The 18,003-nt window shown below is 38.7% G+C and overlaps 1 protein-coding gene across 4 annotated transcripts in view; it reads right to left on the bottom strand.

The window, feature by feature from the left end:
- LYST (lysosomal trafficking regulator) overlaps positions 1–18,003 on the bottom strand; it is a 123,243-nt gene that overhangs the window by 30,705 nt on the left and 74,535 nt on the right. For 2 of the 4 annotated variants that reach the window (XM_089529871.1, XM_089529872.1), the window contains exons 26-35: positions 12,706–12,936; positions 11,050–11,216; positions 10,785–10,937; positions 7,675–7,827; positions 7,114–7,305; positions 4,916–5,079; positions 3,330–3,536; positions 1,689–1,865; positions 1,305–1,381; positions 480–668 (exon numbers count right to left, since the gene is read on the bottom strand). In XM_089529871.1, the coding sequence (XP_089385997.1) occupies positions 480–668; positions 1,305–1,381; positions 1,689–1,865; positions 3,330–3,536; positions 4,916–5,079; positions 7,114–7,305; positions 7,675–7,827; positions 10,785–10,937; positions 11,050–11,216; positions 12,706–12,936 (1,710 nt within the window). The remainder of the gene's footprint in view (positions 1–479; positions 669–1,304; positions 1,382–1,688; positions 1,866–3,329; positions 3,537–4,915; positions 5,080–7,113; positions 7,306–7,674; positions 7,828–10,784; positions 10,938–11,049; positions 11,217–12,705; positions 12,937–18,003) is intronic. The other 2 variants (XM_089529874.1, XM_089529873.1) reach the window with 2 other exon arrangements.

The following is an 18,003-nucleotide window of genomic DNA, read 5'->3' as shown; positions in this document are numbered from 1 at the left end:
CACTGGCAGACCAAACTGAATCTCCTACCCCTTCTCTCTCTTCCCTGATCATTCAAGGTGAACTGGCATTTCCTCATCCACAGCATTCCCACTGACCAACCACTCCAAATCCTCATACACATGCTACTGAACTTTTACCCAGGAAATCATAGTGCAACAGAGACAAGTAAGAGGGTCATTAATGGATTTTTGTGATATTAAAAAGAAGTGTCTTTTAAATGAGAGAATGGGAGAACAGAGCAACAATGACATCATGCAGTAGCCCCCTTCCATGGATGCTATTATCCTATTGTAATTTTGTTTTACTTGCATGTACGATAAGGCTCTAAGACACTTTATATGCCTAGTTTAATGAAAACTACATTAAGTGCCCAATAAACAAACATATAGTTCAAGACTATTTTTCCTTTCTCTTTTTGAGACAACAGCAGCCACCACTCATGCTTTTAAGTGTAGATCATCACTGTAAAATTGCATACCTATCATGTGTAAGCTGCTGAATAAGCTCCTGCCAATGCCTGCTGGCACTTAAGTCTGTTTTATACATTCCTCTGATGTGCTGAATCACCTTCTTTCTTTCCATTCCTTGGGACAGGGAGACAGCCTGGGTGATATCACCAGCTATTTTAGAAATGTCCTTTGATTTTGCATCCAGACGCTGAAAGAGACTGAATGAGGATATCTGTTTAAAAGGTAATTCTCCTGGCTAGCTAAGGATAAAAAAAAAGTAAGGCTGAAAACAGTATTAACAACACGAACTATTTAGAAGGGCTGCACACAAACCAAGCTTTTAATGTCTCCCATTTCCAGTCTATGTTAGGCCCCAAATCTCTCCAAAAGGTTTCAAGACCCTCAGAAATTGGGTTCAACTTCAACTATTTTGTGTTTCAGAGCCTGAGACACAGAAGAGTAATAAAAGAAATTTAGTTTGAAAATGGCTTGTTGGTCCCTGTAAAGGTGTATGCAAGCACCAACACCACTGTAATGGAACCCAGGGGGTAAAACAGTTGTTGCCAAAATCACAAAGAACAGCCTTGTAGTGAGTCCATCCTATTTGCTCCCTCAAAGGCATAATAATTAAATACATTACATTTCATAATTAACTGTTCTCTTTTTCACATCATCAACTGATGCAGAGATGGATGTAGGAAAACACACAGTGAAACATGTCACATTTGCATGTCACTGCTAAACATTATCAGGGATCTGGGAAGGGAATAGATTGGTGCTGCTTTTGACAGCTCCATATTTTTGCAACAATAAATTTTGTGATCAGCAGAAAAAAAAAGAAAGGAACAACTTACGTTTGTCGGTTATTAGCCATTGTTTTCTCCCAAGCAGCTTTGTTTACATCTTCTTCTGCCTCATATTTCTTTTGGTCCTGACAACAGTTTATTTAAAAAAAAATTCAGAGGTTTAATTTTTCAGCTACTTTCCAGTATTTTCATATTACTTACATTGTTAAAGATTCATTTTAAAGAATTTTATAACCTTTTTCACTTTTCATTGCCTCACAAGCATGCTACAAACATCTTAAGAAATTAAGATGCTACCAATTATCATGATGATGTTACTCTTTTCTATTACATATTATGTTAGTTCTATTATGTATAAACATATCCTAAACTTGAAGGCACATACACATGAGGATCACAGATGTCAATCACAGATTATATAAATGTACACACCTCTTTCATAGCTTTTATGAGGTCTGGCTTTGGTGGTGCATTGACAGGAATATATTTGTAACCACAAAGTTTTAATGCATTCATAAAAACTCCCACTGACAATTGCTCTTCATTGGTTAATCCATCTTTGTGATTATGAATTAACTCAAATAAGTAGAGAGACAACTTGGGCCCATGCTGGAAAAAAAATAAATAGAAATTTTAAGTTTTAAGACTATGTAATAGTTCACACACATCTAATTTACACAGGTATGCATGATAAAGCTGGTTTCGTGCATCCATGAAGGCTTTGGGGCTTGTTTCAAAGAGCAAGCAGCTATTTGTAACATGAAAAACCATTTTGATATTAAAAAATTGTAAGGATTGATATGGCTTCATGGTCTATTGTTCTAAAAAGTATGAACAATTTCATTGGGCTTGCCTTAATGAGTTTAAATGGTATTATACAAAACAGACCAGCAACATGACAAAAAGGGGGCAGACACACACCATCAATTCATTGTCAAAAATATCTGATAATGCTGCAGCTGGTACTACTGTGCTTATATGATAGTGGTGGGATGGGCTTAGCTAGGAAAATATTCAAAATTTAAAATATTTACCCTTCCTTCAGTGGCAAAGTTGTATCCTGGGGATACTTCTGGATTCCAACATGGTGGCTACAACCTAGAATGCTTTTTCCAACTTCATTTGGTTCTCTAATTGTATTTAGCTATTAGAGAGCTAGTCACTATAATTTATGTAACTGTGACCTTCACAATGGAACTACTGAAATACACTCCATGTGGTTGAGACCAGAAAATGCACCTGGAACCACTTCGCCATGGAAATCCACTGGGTGACCTTGAGGAAATCATGCTCTCTTAGCCTCAGAGGAAGTCAAAGGCAAACCCCCTTCTGAACAAACCTTACTAAGAAAAACCAAGAAAACTGCTTTAGGATTGCCCTAAATTGGAAATGACCTGAATTCTGCAACCTCTTATTGACATTAAAAAAATTACACCATTTTGAAATGTCTGCATTGTTTACTAGTTTGTTAGCAGGCCCAGTGCAAAGCGCTTATTTTATTGTTAAAGACCTGTATAGTCCTATGATTTCTGGGCAGTGGGATTTGGCAAAATGTTTTTTATGGAAAACATCACCCTCTCAGAAAGTAAAGATATCATTTATGATGAATAAAATTTTATTTGTGAGCCCTGAACAGCATATTAACATTTTGTTGAATAAATCATTAAGAAGTAGATAAATTGTAACAGTGGTAAAGCTTGCTACTAAACTGGAAATCGAACCTATTATTTATTTGACTTGTTATGAGATTGTTCAGAAAAGGAACATTTTGTCCAGTAAGTTTTGAAGAAGATGTGTCACCACAATTTGCACCGAGAACAAATAATATGCAAGCTTTTAGCAGTATTACAATGTGCCTGCCCCAACTGCAGACAGCAAGCTCCACTGATTTCAATGGTCATGCATGCATGCAGACCCAGGACAGCAATGAATACTGTAGGGCTTGAGGTCCAACAGTTTTTGCCATTTCTCAGGGTGGGTGGGTGGGGTGTCTGGAATAGAACCCCCGTGGATAAGAAGGGCCCGCTGTATAATGATTTCATTTTTGGAATTTAAGAAGTGCAGTAACCTTACTTGCAAAGTTGGACTTAGACAGTCTCTCAAAATTTCTTGCTGATTAATTTCAGTTAAGATCTCCAGAGTTTGCTTTCTTTCTTGTAAACAGCGTTTTGGAGATAAAGAATACACAAGTAGTCTTCCAAGCTGTACTCGAAATGTATCTTTACAGGACAAGAGAATTCTCTTCCACTGTTGCTTTGGGGTGCTTATCCGGCTTGTACTCTAGGCAAAGAAAAGTGAAATTCTCTTAGTGGGTGCTTTTCCCTAACCTTAGAAATTCAGGCTCTAATTTATTTTTGTACACTGATCATGGTACCTTACTGGACCGACTCTGGCAGATGGGAGCATAAGGCACTCTTTTACTGGTTCCACTCCTATCTGCAAAGTCGGTTCCAGACAGTGGGATTGGGGGACTTCTGCTCAGGCCGATGGCCACTGTGCTGTGGGTTGCAATTGGATTCAATCTCGTCTCACATGCTATTCAATGTCTATATGAGGTCACTGGGAGAAGCCATAATAATTATGTAATTGGGTTCCATCAGTATGCTGATGACACTCAGGTCTACTTCCCCTTGTCACCTGTGGAGATGCTGGAGCAGTGCTTGGATGCTGTAATAGATTGGATTAGGGTGAATAAATTGAAGCTGAATCCCAGTAAAACAGAGACTCTGTGAACTGGTGCTTCTTCAGTACAAGTACTGGGTATGTTACTGTCCTAAATGTAGTTGCACTCTCCCTGAAGAAGCAGGTCTCTCTAAAGAAGCAGATGTTTAGAAGTACTGTGGATCTATCCTTGTCACTGGAGGCCTAGATGGACTCAGTGCTTGAGGCCATCTTCCCAATTAGACCTCTGCAATTCACTCTACATGGGGCTGCTCTTGAAGATACAAAATGCAGTAACTAGACTGCTCACTGGAAATCCATTCAGATATCATACATCATCAATTCTGAAGAAATTGCATTGGCTGCCAATATGTTTTCATACTGATTTAAATGGCTTAGGACTTAGGTACTTGAGGGAGTGTCTTTCTATATTCATGGCTGCCTCAGAACTGAGATTATTGGAGGGGCTCTACTGTGTTCCATCAGTAGGAGAAACACATTTTAGAATGACATGGTAGAGTTTCTGCAGTGGCACCTCAGTTGTAGAATTGGCACCAACATTAAAGTAATTTTAGCATCAAGTTAAAATTTGGTTTTTTATTAAAAACTTCAAAGATTTCAAATATCCCACCCAACTATCACATACACCTTGAAGGAGAGGTTTACTAAAATATCAAAAACAACTTTAAATTGCAGCAGCAGCAACAAACTCATGTTCGATTGAAAAGGGTTTGAGATAAAAAAAACACTTTATATATAAGAGGGGAACTACCAACGTAATTCATACTGTATTTAGAAAAAAGCATGCTGGTGCATCTAAATAACACACACACACACACACGTGCATCTAAATAACATATATATATAGTATTCAAAACCATCTGATAGAATGATGGAAAACCAAACGGTAAGAAATATATGCTCAAAGTATGCAAGCAGACTAGCAGTAGGCAGAAGACAATGCACTTCCGGAGATAACACCAAATATGATTACTTACAACTGATAATCCTTCAATCATTATTTTAAACATTTCTTTGAGGAAAGGACTTTTATAAGTAGGTAACTCCTGTTGGTTGTCTTTTTCAGTCTCTTCCAATTGTGAAATGGAAATTCTGCTCTGGACAGAGGCCTCTATCATATCAAGATAGTTGTCAGAAAGTTCTGCAATTTGTAAACAGCAGTATTAGATCAGGGTCTAATCAGTCCCCTCCAACTCAGAGCCATATTTGTCCTATTTTGATCCAAGGCAAATAACCATTAAATCATAGGAAATAACATGTTTTTAAATTAGATATGGGAATAATGAAACATGGGAGGGGGGTGCCGTGTGGCCCAGCATCTGACAAGAAAGCTCTGTTTTTAAAAAATCAGGTGGAAAGCAAGTTTCAGGAAAATGCTGGTAGTGGGGCGAGGAGGATCCAAAAATGGCATGTGTACCCATCCTGATCTAACCACATGCATGTATGTGTGCATGTACGTGCCTTCTTGTCTCCAGTCAACTTATGGTGAGTTCATGCTTTTCATAGGATTTCCTTAGGCAAGGAATACTCAGAGGTGGTTTTGCCAATTTCCTCCTCTGAAATATAGCCCACACCAGGTATTCATTGGTGATTTTTCATCCAAGTACTAACCAGTACTGACCTTCCTTTTCTTCCAAAATCAGATAGGATCTGATACATTGGGTAGTGGGTGAAATTTATCACTTACAGATGTGATCGCTATATGTACTATCTGCAAAGTTTTCACCAAAATATGCATTTGTAGTAGAATGTAACAATAAAAAGTATACTCTGAAGTCTCATTCCTGACATAGAACCTGACACTTCTAGCACTATTCAGTCAATGCTCTTCCACTGTAAGCCATGCACAGAATGACCACTGCGATTTGAAATGGGGAGGGGAACAGAATGCAGCATTTTCTGTCTATTAATCCCTGTATGTTATATCCACACAACATAATAATGTATGAAAGAAAGAAAGATTCTGAACACACTTTTAGCCCTTCCAAAAGAGTAGGCTAATTTTTTCCTAGTAATCATTTAATGACCTGTCCCCAAAAGTCACATAGTTAAAACTGTGCTAAGAAGAAAGACAGCATGTTTGTTTTTACTATCAAATTTTAAATGTGTCCTCAAATGCTTTTTCATATTCATGAATACCTGTTTCAATATGCTTTAAGATACAGACACAAAGGCATTTTAGAACAAATAAAATTATTAAAAACAACAATACACTAATAAAACTGAGCCAGAGCAATAGAGGGGGTATGCATGGAAAGAAGTTGGGATAAGTTGTTTTGCACATGAAGATTATTTCTTTTACAAAAAAAATCAAAAGTAGCAGCAAGACAACCTACATCTGTGGAAACCATGGTATTATCTTATTTTTAGTATAGTTAGACTTCCTATATTTTGAGGAAAGGCAGAACCAGAAGCAGAAGGAGAAAGACATCAAATCATCTGGAGAAGTGTAGGCACCACAGACTGGACAAAAATAATAATAATTTGTTTTATTTATATACCGCTATTCCAAAGATCATAGCGGTGAACAGCAAGTAAGCTAATTAGCAAGTAAGCTAATTTGCCCCCAACAGTCTGGGTACTCATTTTAGCGACCTCGGAAGGATGCAAGCCTGAGTCGAGCTTGGGCCCTTTTGCTGGTCTTGAACTCGCAACCTTGTGGTCTTGAGTGAATGGCTGCAGTACAGGCATTTAACCACTGCGCCACCAGGGCTCATGGAAATGATAAGCAAATAAATAAATAAATAAATAAATAAATAAAATCAGGACAATTTTGAATACTGTATGAAATGATTCACCAGAATAGACGGTTCACCCTGCTTTTGGTTTGACCTATTAATTACTTAATTTTTTCAATTTAATATACTGATATTTGATCTCATTTAAATAACATTACCGATAGCTGTTCATAATAGCTAAGTTATTCTGTTTTGCCTCCTCATGCTGTGATGATTTTTCTCTCTTACCTTCAAAACATCTACAATCATTCCAACCTTTCAGCAGTCTAAAATTAACTTTAGTATTTCTCATATAAGCTGAATAAGAAATAAAATCACACAGTGCAGAAAGGCAATCTTAATGATCTACAAAATTTTAATTAAGAAAGATGCTAGTCAGTGTATCTATTTGCAAAAAGGACAGGTTATACAATAATTGTTTAAAGGAGTTTTTGTACCTTGATACATTAACCTGTTGGTTGCTAGAACTGTAATTCTTTGTAGTCTTTGCATAAGTTCTGCTTCAGTGGCACGAAAGGAATTATCTTGCCCCATTCTCTGCTGCATCATCAAAGTGAGTTCTTCACTTGCAATTGTATGCATTCTCATTAGCAATGTATCCGACTGAGCAAGGGAAAATTTTCTTGATGCTTTAAAAAATGAAAAAGAAATATAAATAAGAGAGCTACGGATAAGCATCTCATGTTTAAGTTTTAAGTTGCAGTTTACCAGTAATTCTCAACTACTTACAATACTAATAGTGATTATAATTATGCTTCCCATTTCGACTGTTAGGAGTTAGATTTATTTAATATCACAAACTGGGGGGGGGGGGAAGAATCATTCAAATTAATTGTTAAAAGAATATCAACAATCTAATTCAATGACATATCATCAAGTACTATTCTGATGATACACGTGTTCTATATGTACATGTTCTACATCTAGAGTCTACAAAAACATTTCCTCAAAAATGTTTTCTCAGAATGTTCTGGTAGACACAGCTACCATTACTGCACCTGGTTCTGTTGGGAATGAACAGAAAGTAGATCCAAGAGGAGATAGGAGGAATGATTCCAAATTTAATAGACTGATGGAAGAAAGCATCTGGTATTGACTGTAGGAATGTGAGTGTCTTGGCAGATGAGAAACAGTGGAATCTTTCACTGAAACTGAACATTTGTTTTAAACAACCAACAAAAAGTATCAGTTTAAGCAATAACTTTAAATAGAATTCAGAGACATAGCCGTGTTAATCTGAAATATAAGTAAGCAAAGGGATCTTCTAGCACCTTTGAGACTAAGGGGCAAAACAGACCGGCAAAGAGTTGGCTTCCCAGTAGTGGGGGCATGAGGTTCAGACAGCGCATGCCACCAGGAAGCTGCATGGCTGACCGCACGTGCAGTGACTTCACGGCATTTTGACAGTATGGCGTTTACACACTCGTGCCGCAGAAATGCCAAAAGGCTGCAGCTGCAGCCACAAAACCAGCTTTTTCCTGGTTGAAAAAGGAGCAGTTTTCTGCCACTTCTTTTTGAGCTGGGAAAACACTGGGGTGGGGGCATAGCATGCAGTTTATGGCTGTCTGTTTTGGTCCTAACTGAGCAAAAAAGCTGGTAGGAGAAACTTTCATAGACTTGGTCTACTTCCTCATCCATACGTTATGCTACCAGCTTCTTTCACTCAGTCTCAAAGGTACTACAAGATCTCTTTGCATACTAACCTTAAATGGGTAAATGTTTATCTTGCTGCAAAGTGATTTCATAAAATGATTTGCAATATAAGGAGCGTCTACAAATGTAGAAGGCTGAATTGGCTCTTCAGAGCCAATGCAATATTAGTTCGTGTAATATTTTAGCTGATGGAAATGAACAATGTTTATGTCAAAGACGAAGATAGGAGAAGTGTTGCCTGCATTCTGCATGTGGTCTGCTAACTTTCATTTTGCATCCTTGAAGCAAAATAACAAAAAACTCAAAGTCCATGAAAAGAAACACCCTCAAGCAGGCAGTCATGGCCCTTTAAGAATGGCAGACCCTTTAGAGCTGAAAGCTGATTTCTCACACACAAACTCTCTACACTGGCCTACACGGCTGGAGTATTTCTGTGTGGTGGTGGTAGAGCACTGTGACTCTTCCCAATTCTCCTCCTTTCATTTTTATTGATTTACTCTTTCTTTTAAAAATATTATTTGGGGTGAGGGGAAATCAAACCATTTGGATTCCTTTAGTGTTTATTTCTCATGCAGTGCTGGGTACATAGATTATTAAGTGAAAAGTTGTCTCACTCCCTTCCATTTCCTCCTCCTTTGGCTTTCACAACACAAGCAGACAGCAAAGAAAAGTGCAAATACTACTTCATTTCATTAGCTTTAATAATGCAAGGTTAAAAGATTTATGCAAAGGGAGCATTAAAGCAAAATGAACCTACAGAACAGTGGATTAATTAGGTACATGTTAACCCACTGTTCTGTAGGTTCTTTTTGCTTTAATGCCCCCTTTGCTTAAATCTCTTAATCTTGCACTATTAAAAGCTAATGAAATGAAGTGGTATTTGCACTTTTCTTTGCTGTTTGCTTGTGTTTAACATGACACATATACAATATTTGTAGTAAAGGTTCAGGAAAAAGTCAAAATAGCACAGGCACTGATGAGTATATGATAATTAAAGCATTACAACAATTCTGACAGAATGCTGTGTGGCTGTGTTATAAAATTTTCTCTCTCCCTCTCGTCATCTTGTCACATGGGAGATGTGACAGAATGAACTTAGTGTTGCAGGCTTCTACAGGCAAAACACTGAATTTAATATCTCTGCGGCACGAGTGTGTAAACGCCATACTGTCAAAATGCCGTGAAGTCACTGCACGTGCGGTCAGCCATGCCTATTGATTGAGAGTGGGAAGCAGATGATTCAGTGATTTAGTTCAGAAAAATGTTCTGCAAATGCTTACAAGAACAAAAAACATTTCCGATTAAGAATTCTACAGCCTGGATTCATTGACCGATCTCTGTAGCTAGCCACTTATTGTTGCACTTGCAGTGCATCAGTGTTCTAGTTGAAGTAGTGAAGAGAGTACTGGAAGCATGTTGAAAAGCAGAAAACAGTGAGGATACAAGCTCCATGTGCTCTGACATGGTCAACTCTTTATTCAGTATTTTTAAAATGCCTAAAATGTTGGCCTGAATGAGAAAAGGCCTTTTGCAGGGACTAGAAACAAACACAAATCTGTTATAAATATTAAAAAACAAGACAATAATTAGACATAACCCATAAAAATTTAAAGATAATATAGACCAAGACATATCAGAATTAGAAACTAATTGCTTTCTATATTCTTCTGAGCCCTTTGTAACTGTTGTTCTTCATGTATAGTCTTTTTGGCAAAAAATATACCAAATTCATACTTTTGTTATAATTATTATAATGATGACAGAAAAATACAGTAAATAAAGTAAAAGCTCAACAATCTGTGAATAGCACAAAATATGTGATCATTCAAAGTTAACTAAATGTTTCATTTTTAATGCTCTAGGATCTAAATTAATCTGAACAGAGCAGGAAATCATAATGATTATAATATACCTCCTTGTGCTTAAGAACAAAGACAACATTTATATACTTCCCACTTATGCTGGTTTTCTGAGGGAGTTTGCCATTGCTATCCTCTGAGGCTTATAGTGTGTGACTTTGCCCAAGGTCACCCAGTGTGTTTACATGGTTGAACCGGGATTCGAACCCTGGTCTCCATAGTCATAATTCAATGTTCAAACAAAAAATACTATACCACGCTGGCACTAATTTACACCTCTCCATTTCTCCCCTCTAGTATGTTTTTAGGCACCCATGGGGCAATATAGACCCAGAACAGGCTGTATATTTCCTGTTTACATCCTGAACCTAAAATGGACATGCCCAAAATGCCCCCATGTCCCCTCAAGGGCATTTGAGGACTATGTTTTTGCCAAGGCAGGCCATGGTGGTCACAAAAATGGCCCTGAGGCCACATGTGACCATAGGTCACAGTTTGTTCACCTGTGCTCTACATAAAAATGAATTAGCTTTCATTAAAAAGGGTGCTCAAGGTTTGCTCATTTCAGGGTACTGTACATGATTTCCATTACTCACCAGAAAGACTTTTGCGTTTTTGAAATATAGCCTGATGATGTGCAATAGGTGTGGGAAAGGAATTGCTCATATCTTCAGAGTCTAGATTTCCTGCAGTCTTGATGTACTCAACAGCTGCCTGCAAGACTCTGAACTGCAAAGCTACTGCCATATCTGAAAGCAGAGATCAAGTGAACAAGAACACATTTCTTCAAATTATTCCATAAATTATTAAATGAAATAAATTTCTCTGCAATACATCCATACAAAGGAATTTGAGGCTTACGCTGAGTTCTTTCATTCTGGCTATTCTGAAGATGCCCGAGTAACACCATGAGATCTTCAATGATCCGAAAATACTGGGAACCTGAAGAACTGCAGGCATGGATGGTTACTGCTACAAGTAACTGCTGTATATCACACACAAGTAGCCTGTAGTCATCTGAGAGGATGCTGAGAAAGTGAAATCAGTTTTTGAAATTCCATATTTTAGTAACAGAATTAGTCAGACAGCATATCAAATCACACAACTTTACTCAGTTCAGATACATGTTTGCCAATCCCATCAGTTAAAAAATAATGGGCATATGGCAAACAAGTACTATCACCTAGAATATCCTGTAATTTTAGATATAACCCACTACCATTAGAAACTTGGGAACTCAGAATTAGACACTAATTCAACTAATTTAGAACTGGAAACACCTTTTCATATCCATACAGAAATGCAATATGGCTGGATTATTTCCAATATAGCCACATTAAATTATAGTAATCAAATTTAAGCTTTACATTTTTTAGAAATTTAATCAGCTTTTAAAATTTTAAACTGGATTTAAACTGTATTTTAAAATTTTACAATCAGATTTCAATTTTTTCCTAAGAGGTTATGTTAAACAATCTAGGTAAAAGATATGAACATAAATATTAATTATGTAACTTTTAATAATATTTCTTTATCTATATTAACAACAATTTATGGTAAAGCAGGATAATCTGATCCATCCTACTCTAAAATTCACAATGTTTCCTGAAGGCCTAGTCTCCCTAAATGCAAAAAAGGAAGCAGGCTACTGAATAGAAGAATTTGGGAAGTTAGCATAGGAATCAACAAAAAGGCAGAGAATGGGTATAAATAGGATCCTCTTTTTGATGAACTGACAAATTAATCTGAAAACACTTCAGAGCAATTGCTTAGTGTTTTTCTAATGAAGCCTACGTCTCTATGTATTGGCATTATACAACAATAGTTGAATGTACTTCAAATAAAAATACTGATTGTAAGTATGTTTAAACAGCACCTCCCTCACTAGAGTGTTAAACTGTAATTTAAATCACAAAACTGAGTCCTTTTGAGAAATGATTAAAATCAATTCAACCCTATAAAAATTGTTGTTTTTAAACAAATTGTACTATATGAGGTATGAGCAACAGAGGATCTGTCTGAGGAAGTCTTTATCAAAATTGTAGCCCATGTTAAAAACGGAAAGCTGCCACCACTCTTCAGTACTCCTCTGTCAGTTGCTATCCTATACAGGTTATCTGAAATGTTTGGGATCAGAAGTGTTTTGGATTTCAGAGTTTTTGGATTTTGGAGTACCTGTATTTGCATATATGTACATCATGAGATTTCATGGAGATGAAAATCAAGTCTAAACACACAGTTCATTTATGTTTCATATTCACCTTATCCACATAGCCTAAAAATAATTTTATACAATGCTTAAATATGCATGAAACAAAGTTTGTACACTGAACATCAGAAAGAAAAAAGTCACTATCTCAGCCACCCATGAAAAAGTTTTGGTTTTTGGAGCATTTTGGAATTCTGGATAAAAGAGGCTCAACCTGTAGTACCCATCTCCCACTTGAAAATCTGAGAGCTAAAATAATCTATATTGAACAGTAATTCAAAATGATAAAAATGAAACACACAACTTACTTGGTTTCTAATCCATTAAGTGCTGCCAAAGTATTACATAGTGTATATAGCAAGCCATTATCTAGCAGCATGTCTGCCATTTTAGAGCAGGAATTTATTATTTGGAGCAGGAAACAGAAGGAATTATGTAGCAAGTTGCCATCATACAAGGAATTCTCTATAAGGCCCAGAACAGGTATCACACACCATTTTTGGAAAAGTCCTGCATTTTTTACTTCTTCTAGATCAAATCTATAAAAATCAGAAGAACAATTTGCAATTCAACCTTCAACACAATCCCTATTGACATCCCTGTATTATGCTCATATACACAGATATATTATTCAATTATAACAAGATGTAGGTAAAGTAAATTTTGAATAATGTTGGACAACATTGTATTCTGACACCCTCCAGCACTGAACAACATTATAATCTAACTCACAGCAATGTTTTAAGTACTGAATTTACTAGATCAGCAAATCCTAGTTTTAAATGCAAGAGGTAATAACTACTATTCTTCTGTTTTATAGGCTGGAGAAAAGATATACTAGTATAGGGAATAAAATGTCAAACAGTTATCCTATTGATAGTGATATGTCTCTCTGCAGCTGGTAGTACCCTGAAGAGAAGAAAAAATATACTGGTTATCAATACAGGGATCAATACATTGCAATGAACACTAATGAAAAAACAAACAAACAGATTGCTTACCTGTAACTATGGTTCTTCAAGTGGTCATCTGTGTCCTCATAAAAATGAATGTACATGTCTGCACAAAGATCCAGTTAGATATTGGAATGTTCTAGAGCTGAGGGGCTTGGTGGGAACTCCTCTTCCTCCCTATCTACAATGAATATCCAAGACTGCCTCAGTTTAAAATTCCACCAGAGTAAATAAGGATCCAAAACTGAGGGGAAACAGGGTTGGTTGTGTGAGGATACAGATGACCACTCGAAGAACCACAGTCACAGGTAAGCAACCTACTCTTTTTCTTTACGAACTATGTGCCTCACACAAACAGGGGACTATGAAGCTTACCAGAGAGGAATGGGTCAGGTTACTGGAAATAGCAGAAAGAACAGCATGACCAAATTGGGCTCCTACCCTAGCTCTGCAGTATTGAATAAATGTAGATGGCTGAGTTCATGTTGCAGTTTTACAAAGTTCAGGTAAAGACACACAACAGAGTAGAGCTGCAGAAGAAGCCACAGCTCTAGTATAGTGTACCTTAAGACCAACAAGAACAGGCTACTTAGTGATTCCACAGGAGAGCCACATAGCTTCTACCACCCACTTTGACAACCACTGAGAGGATAGATTCTGTAGAAGTGTCCTTTTTTGGGTCCTCCATAACAAACAATCTGTTTGAACATTGTAAAGTAGCTTTATGTTGAACACAGAAGGTGAATGACAGATTTTTAAACAATGGAGCACCCTTTCTAGAGGTGACAATGGCCATGGATAGAAGGTAGATAAAATAATGTCTTGACTGAAATGAAACTGAGAGACCATCTTTGGGAGGAAAGTAACATTCAGACCAAGGCAGACTTTGTCACAGTGAAAAGAAAGGTTTATCACACCAAAGGGCCGCAAGCTCATCTTGTGGAAGTGACAGCACAAGACAGCCTACAAGAGCCATTCATCTACAGATGTGAGAAGCTTAACAGATTTGTGCATTAACTATGACAGAACCAGTGATAGAGATCAGCGTGGAGTCAGAGGCAAAACAGATGTGTAAAGATGTGTTAGGTCCTTGAGAAACCTCTTTACTACAGGATTGGAGAATAGAGTAGTAGTAGATGAGACACTGGTTGATGGGCTACATTTGGGGCTTAATGTAACTTCAATGAGAAAAATGCAAGGCCTCATGCTCAAAGTTGCAGTAAGCAACGTAGGACTGTGGATGCTTCATATCTGGAGGATGTGAAGAAGCTAAAGTATTTCCACTTATAATAAGTTCATTTAGTACATTCTTTCCTTGATGCTGACAAGACTGTCAATCTAGGTTAAAAAATTATCCTCCAAGTGATTAACCATAGTATTTTGACATCAGCACCTGTTCTTGAGTATGTGAGAGTAGATCTGGTGAATGGGAATTTGATGTGGTAACCTCTGGAGAAATGGAGAAGCAAGGCAAACCAAGGCTATTGGGGCGAGCATGGTGCCACCAGAATTGTGTTGGATGTGTCCCTGCTGGGTTTCACTATTACTTTCACCAGCAATGTAATGAAAGGGAATAGATATACAGTGGGCCCTCGCCTTACGTGGGGATCCGTTCCGCATCCCTCCGTATAAGGCAAATTCCGCCTATGCTCAAGCCCCATTGTAAACAATGGGGCTCGTGCACGGCGGCGCAACGGGCGCACCCACCCATTCAATTGAATGGGACGCGCCGCCCCCTCCGCCCCGCGTATGACACGGGCGCGCTGTATGAGACAACCTGACCATTTGTGGAGAAACATGTTACTCAGGGATCCTGCTCCTTTTCCTGCTTTGGAGCAAAGGCAGGAACATTTCTTGTTGACAGAAGTTGTAGAAAATTCTATGTAAGGTCTGACCAAAGTAGAAGTAACCAAGTGAAAGACCTGATGTGACAGAGACCTCTCATGCTGGAAAATGTGAATATTACTGAGTGAATCTGCCAACACATTTTTTCTATCTGTAAGATGAATAACTATAGGATTAATGTGCCTCCTGATGCACCAATTCCCAAATGCATGGCAAATGCCATGCTCAGATTAAGCAGCACTGCCAATACGTGCCCTCTTATTTACAGATGTAACAAACAGTTGTCATGTTATCTGAAGCAACCTGAAAGACACTTCCGAGTAGTTTCCTCTCAAACACATGAAAAGCTTTGATTATGATGAGAAGTTCCAGTGCACTGATATGAAGCTAGGATTATCAATTTGACCAATGACCCTGAACTGTCATGTCTCCACAGTGTGATCCCTCTCCTATTAGGGAAAAGTCTGCAGTGACAACACAGGATGGGTCTGAAGGCCTAAACAGCATGCCCAAAAAGAGATATACAAGTCTTGTCTACCAAAGGCAAGACCGAAGCACCTGTAGAGATATGGTTAACCCTTTGTATTGGTTAACCTCTTGCACTGTGATCATTTTTGCTTTCAACCTAGCCTTGAAAAGGTGACACATAGCATTCATCAAATGGGAGATCTCAATGTGACATCTGGTATCTGAAAATTCCAGCAGAGCATAGCCATATGTAACAATGGAGTGCAAATGCCCCCAACATCACTTTAAGAAGTGCAGTCAGCAGAGTGGCGAGGTAACTGTATCTGTTGTGCTGCCAAGAAATGGGCTTCCTGCTGGAAGACCAGAGCTGCATTTCTTTGATTGTCAGGATGATAGAGGATGAAGGTTAACATTTTTTTCTGGTAAATAGTGCTGGTAAGCCAACATACAGTGCATGCTTCTATGTTTGCTACTTGTACTACAAGGGCTGCTGGAGAACAGAAACATCACCTGAAAATATCCAGATGCCTGCCTTGCCAATAAGTAGGTGCTGAATGTGATTTCTTAACGCCCTTAGTTTTGGATGCCTTTACCACAGCAGAATCTGGTGCAGACTGTGTGAAGAAAAAAGAAGTTATTTCTAAGCCTTGTACAGATTTTCAAGATGGCCAGAGGCTCAAGGCAATGAAACTGGCTTTAGATATGACTGTTTAATCAGGTCGTTTAGAGCTGGCAATAGAGGTAAAATGGCTGTTGTAGGGGTTTGTGTATCAACCTCTGGAAGACCAGGTCAGAAACTGGAGCTGGTGGAATTGTGGCCCGTTACAGACAGGCATAAAGTACGGACTGGGTCTGTAGTAGGGTTAGAAAGGAGCATCCCTTCCGGACGCCCCTAACCTTATACAGACCGAGTCCGTACAAAATGGCGGAGCCTGTTCCACACGGGGGCCGCCATCTTGATGTAGCGGACGCTTTGCATCCGCACATCACACAGCATCATAAATGCGCCGCAAAGAGAGGTGCCATTTTGCCGCTTCTTATTTGCAGCGCGGAGGAGCCACACAGTTTGGATGCTGGGGCTCCTCTGCGCTGCAACCGGCAGCGGCACGAGACCGCCCGTTTTGGGCGGTCTGTAATGCGCCTGTGGCATTTAAAACCAAGTATTTGGCCATAAGCAGTTATGTCTGTAGGCAACTTTATGACTTCTGGAGGAAATGGTGGGGTGGTATATTCTACAGTAGCAGGAGGAGATAAAGTGGGGGGAGGAAATGATGCTGGGGAGGAAGAGTCAGAATCATCAACATCATCATGAGGAATCAGCTGAAACATTTTCTTGAGAAACAGGTGCAGATAGTGATAACTGGTACTGCACTGGATGGGATGGGTAGCCAGAGGAAATACTGTGATCACAGTACATACATATGAACAAGGAATGAGACTTAGGATAAGAGCAGAATAGACTCTAGGAGTTACCAGAGAAACAGCTGGTGACACCACAATCAGAAAACAAGGCGGTCTAGATAAAATTGAAGACAAGCCCTCCCTTCATCCACCATCTTGAGGGAGAGAGAGGCAGGCTAGCTCCACCAGGCCTGCCTGGAAGAAGACAAGCCCTCCCTTCATCCACCATCTTGAGGGAGAGAGAGGTAGGCTACCTCCACCAGGCCTGCCTGGAAAAAGACAAGCCCTCCCTTCATCCACCATCTTGAGGAGAGAGAGGCAGGCTAGCTCCAAGAAACCAAGTCCTCCCTCCTGTCCATCTCCCTTGGTCCAGGCCTCGGAGGTAGAGAAGAACTGCTGGACCTCATCCCCTTCCCCACCACCACTCCCTTCTCCTTTTGTGTCGTGTCTTTTTAGATTGTAAGCTTGAGGGCAGGGAACCGTCAAAAGGAAAAGATTGTATGTACAGCGCTGTGTAAATTTACAGCGCCTTACAAATAAAGGTTAATAATAATAATAATAATAATTGCTGTCATTCTAGGCAGTGGTGATGGAGGATGATTGAATGCCTTTGTAGAGAAGATGGGCATGACGATGACTGATGTTGAGGAGAACAAGGTGGTAGGTAAGCACACGGCAATCTAAAACAACTTAGGTATCAAGGACATAGAGAATGGTGTGAAGAATGACAGTGGGCAAACTCATGGTAGTGATAACCAACTAGATATAATAGGAAATAAGACTGAAAGGACCTAGGATGTTCCCTCCATAGATATTCTTGATGTTAGCAGTCCATATAAGAAATTGATGTATAAACCGAGTTTTCAGAGTACCAAGAATTTTGATATGAAAGGCAAGAAAATGCATATGAATGTTCCTTCTGGAAAGGAGATCTGTCCT

Source organism: Sceloporus occidentalis, unplaced genomic scaffold, assembly GCF_023333645.1.
Source record: "Sceloporus occidentalis isolate IW3139 unplaced genomic scaffold, rSceOcc1.0.p SCAF_6, whole genome shotgun sequence".
In the NCBI taxonomy this organism is placed as follows: domain Eukaryota; kingdom Metazoa; phylum Chordata; class Lepidosauria; order Squamata; family Phrynosomatidae; genus Sceloporus; species Sceloporus occidentalis.
Note: the sequence above shows the minus strand (reverse complement) of the source record. Positions and strands in the feature narration are given on the sequence as shown.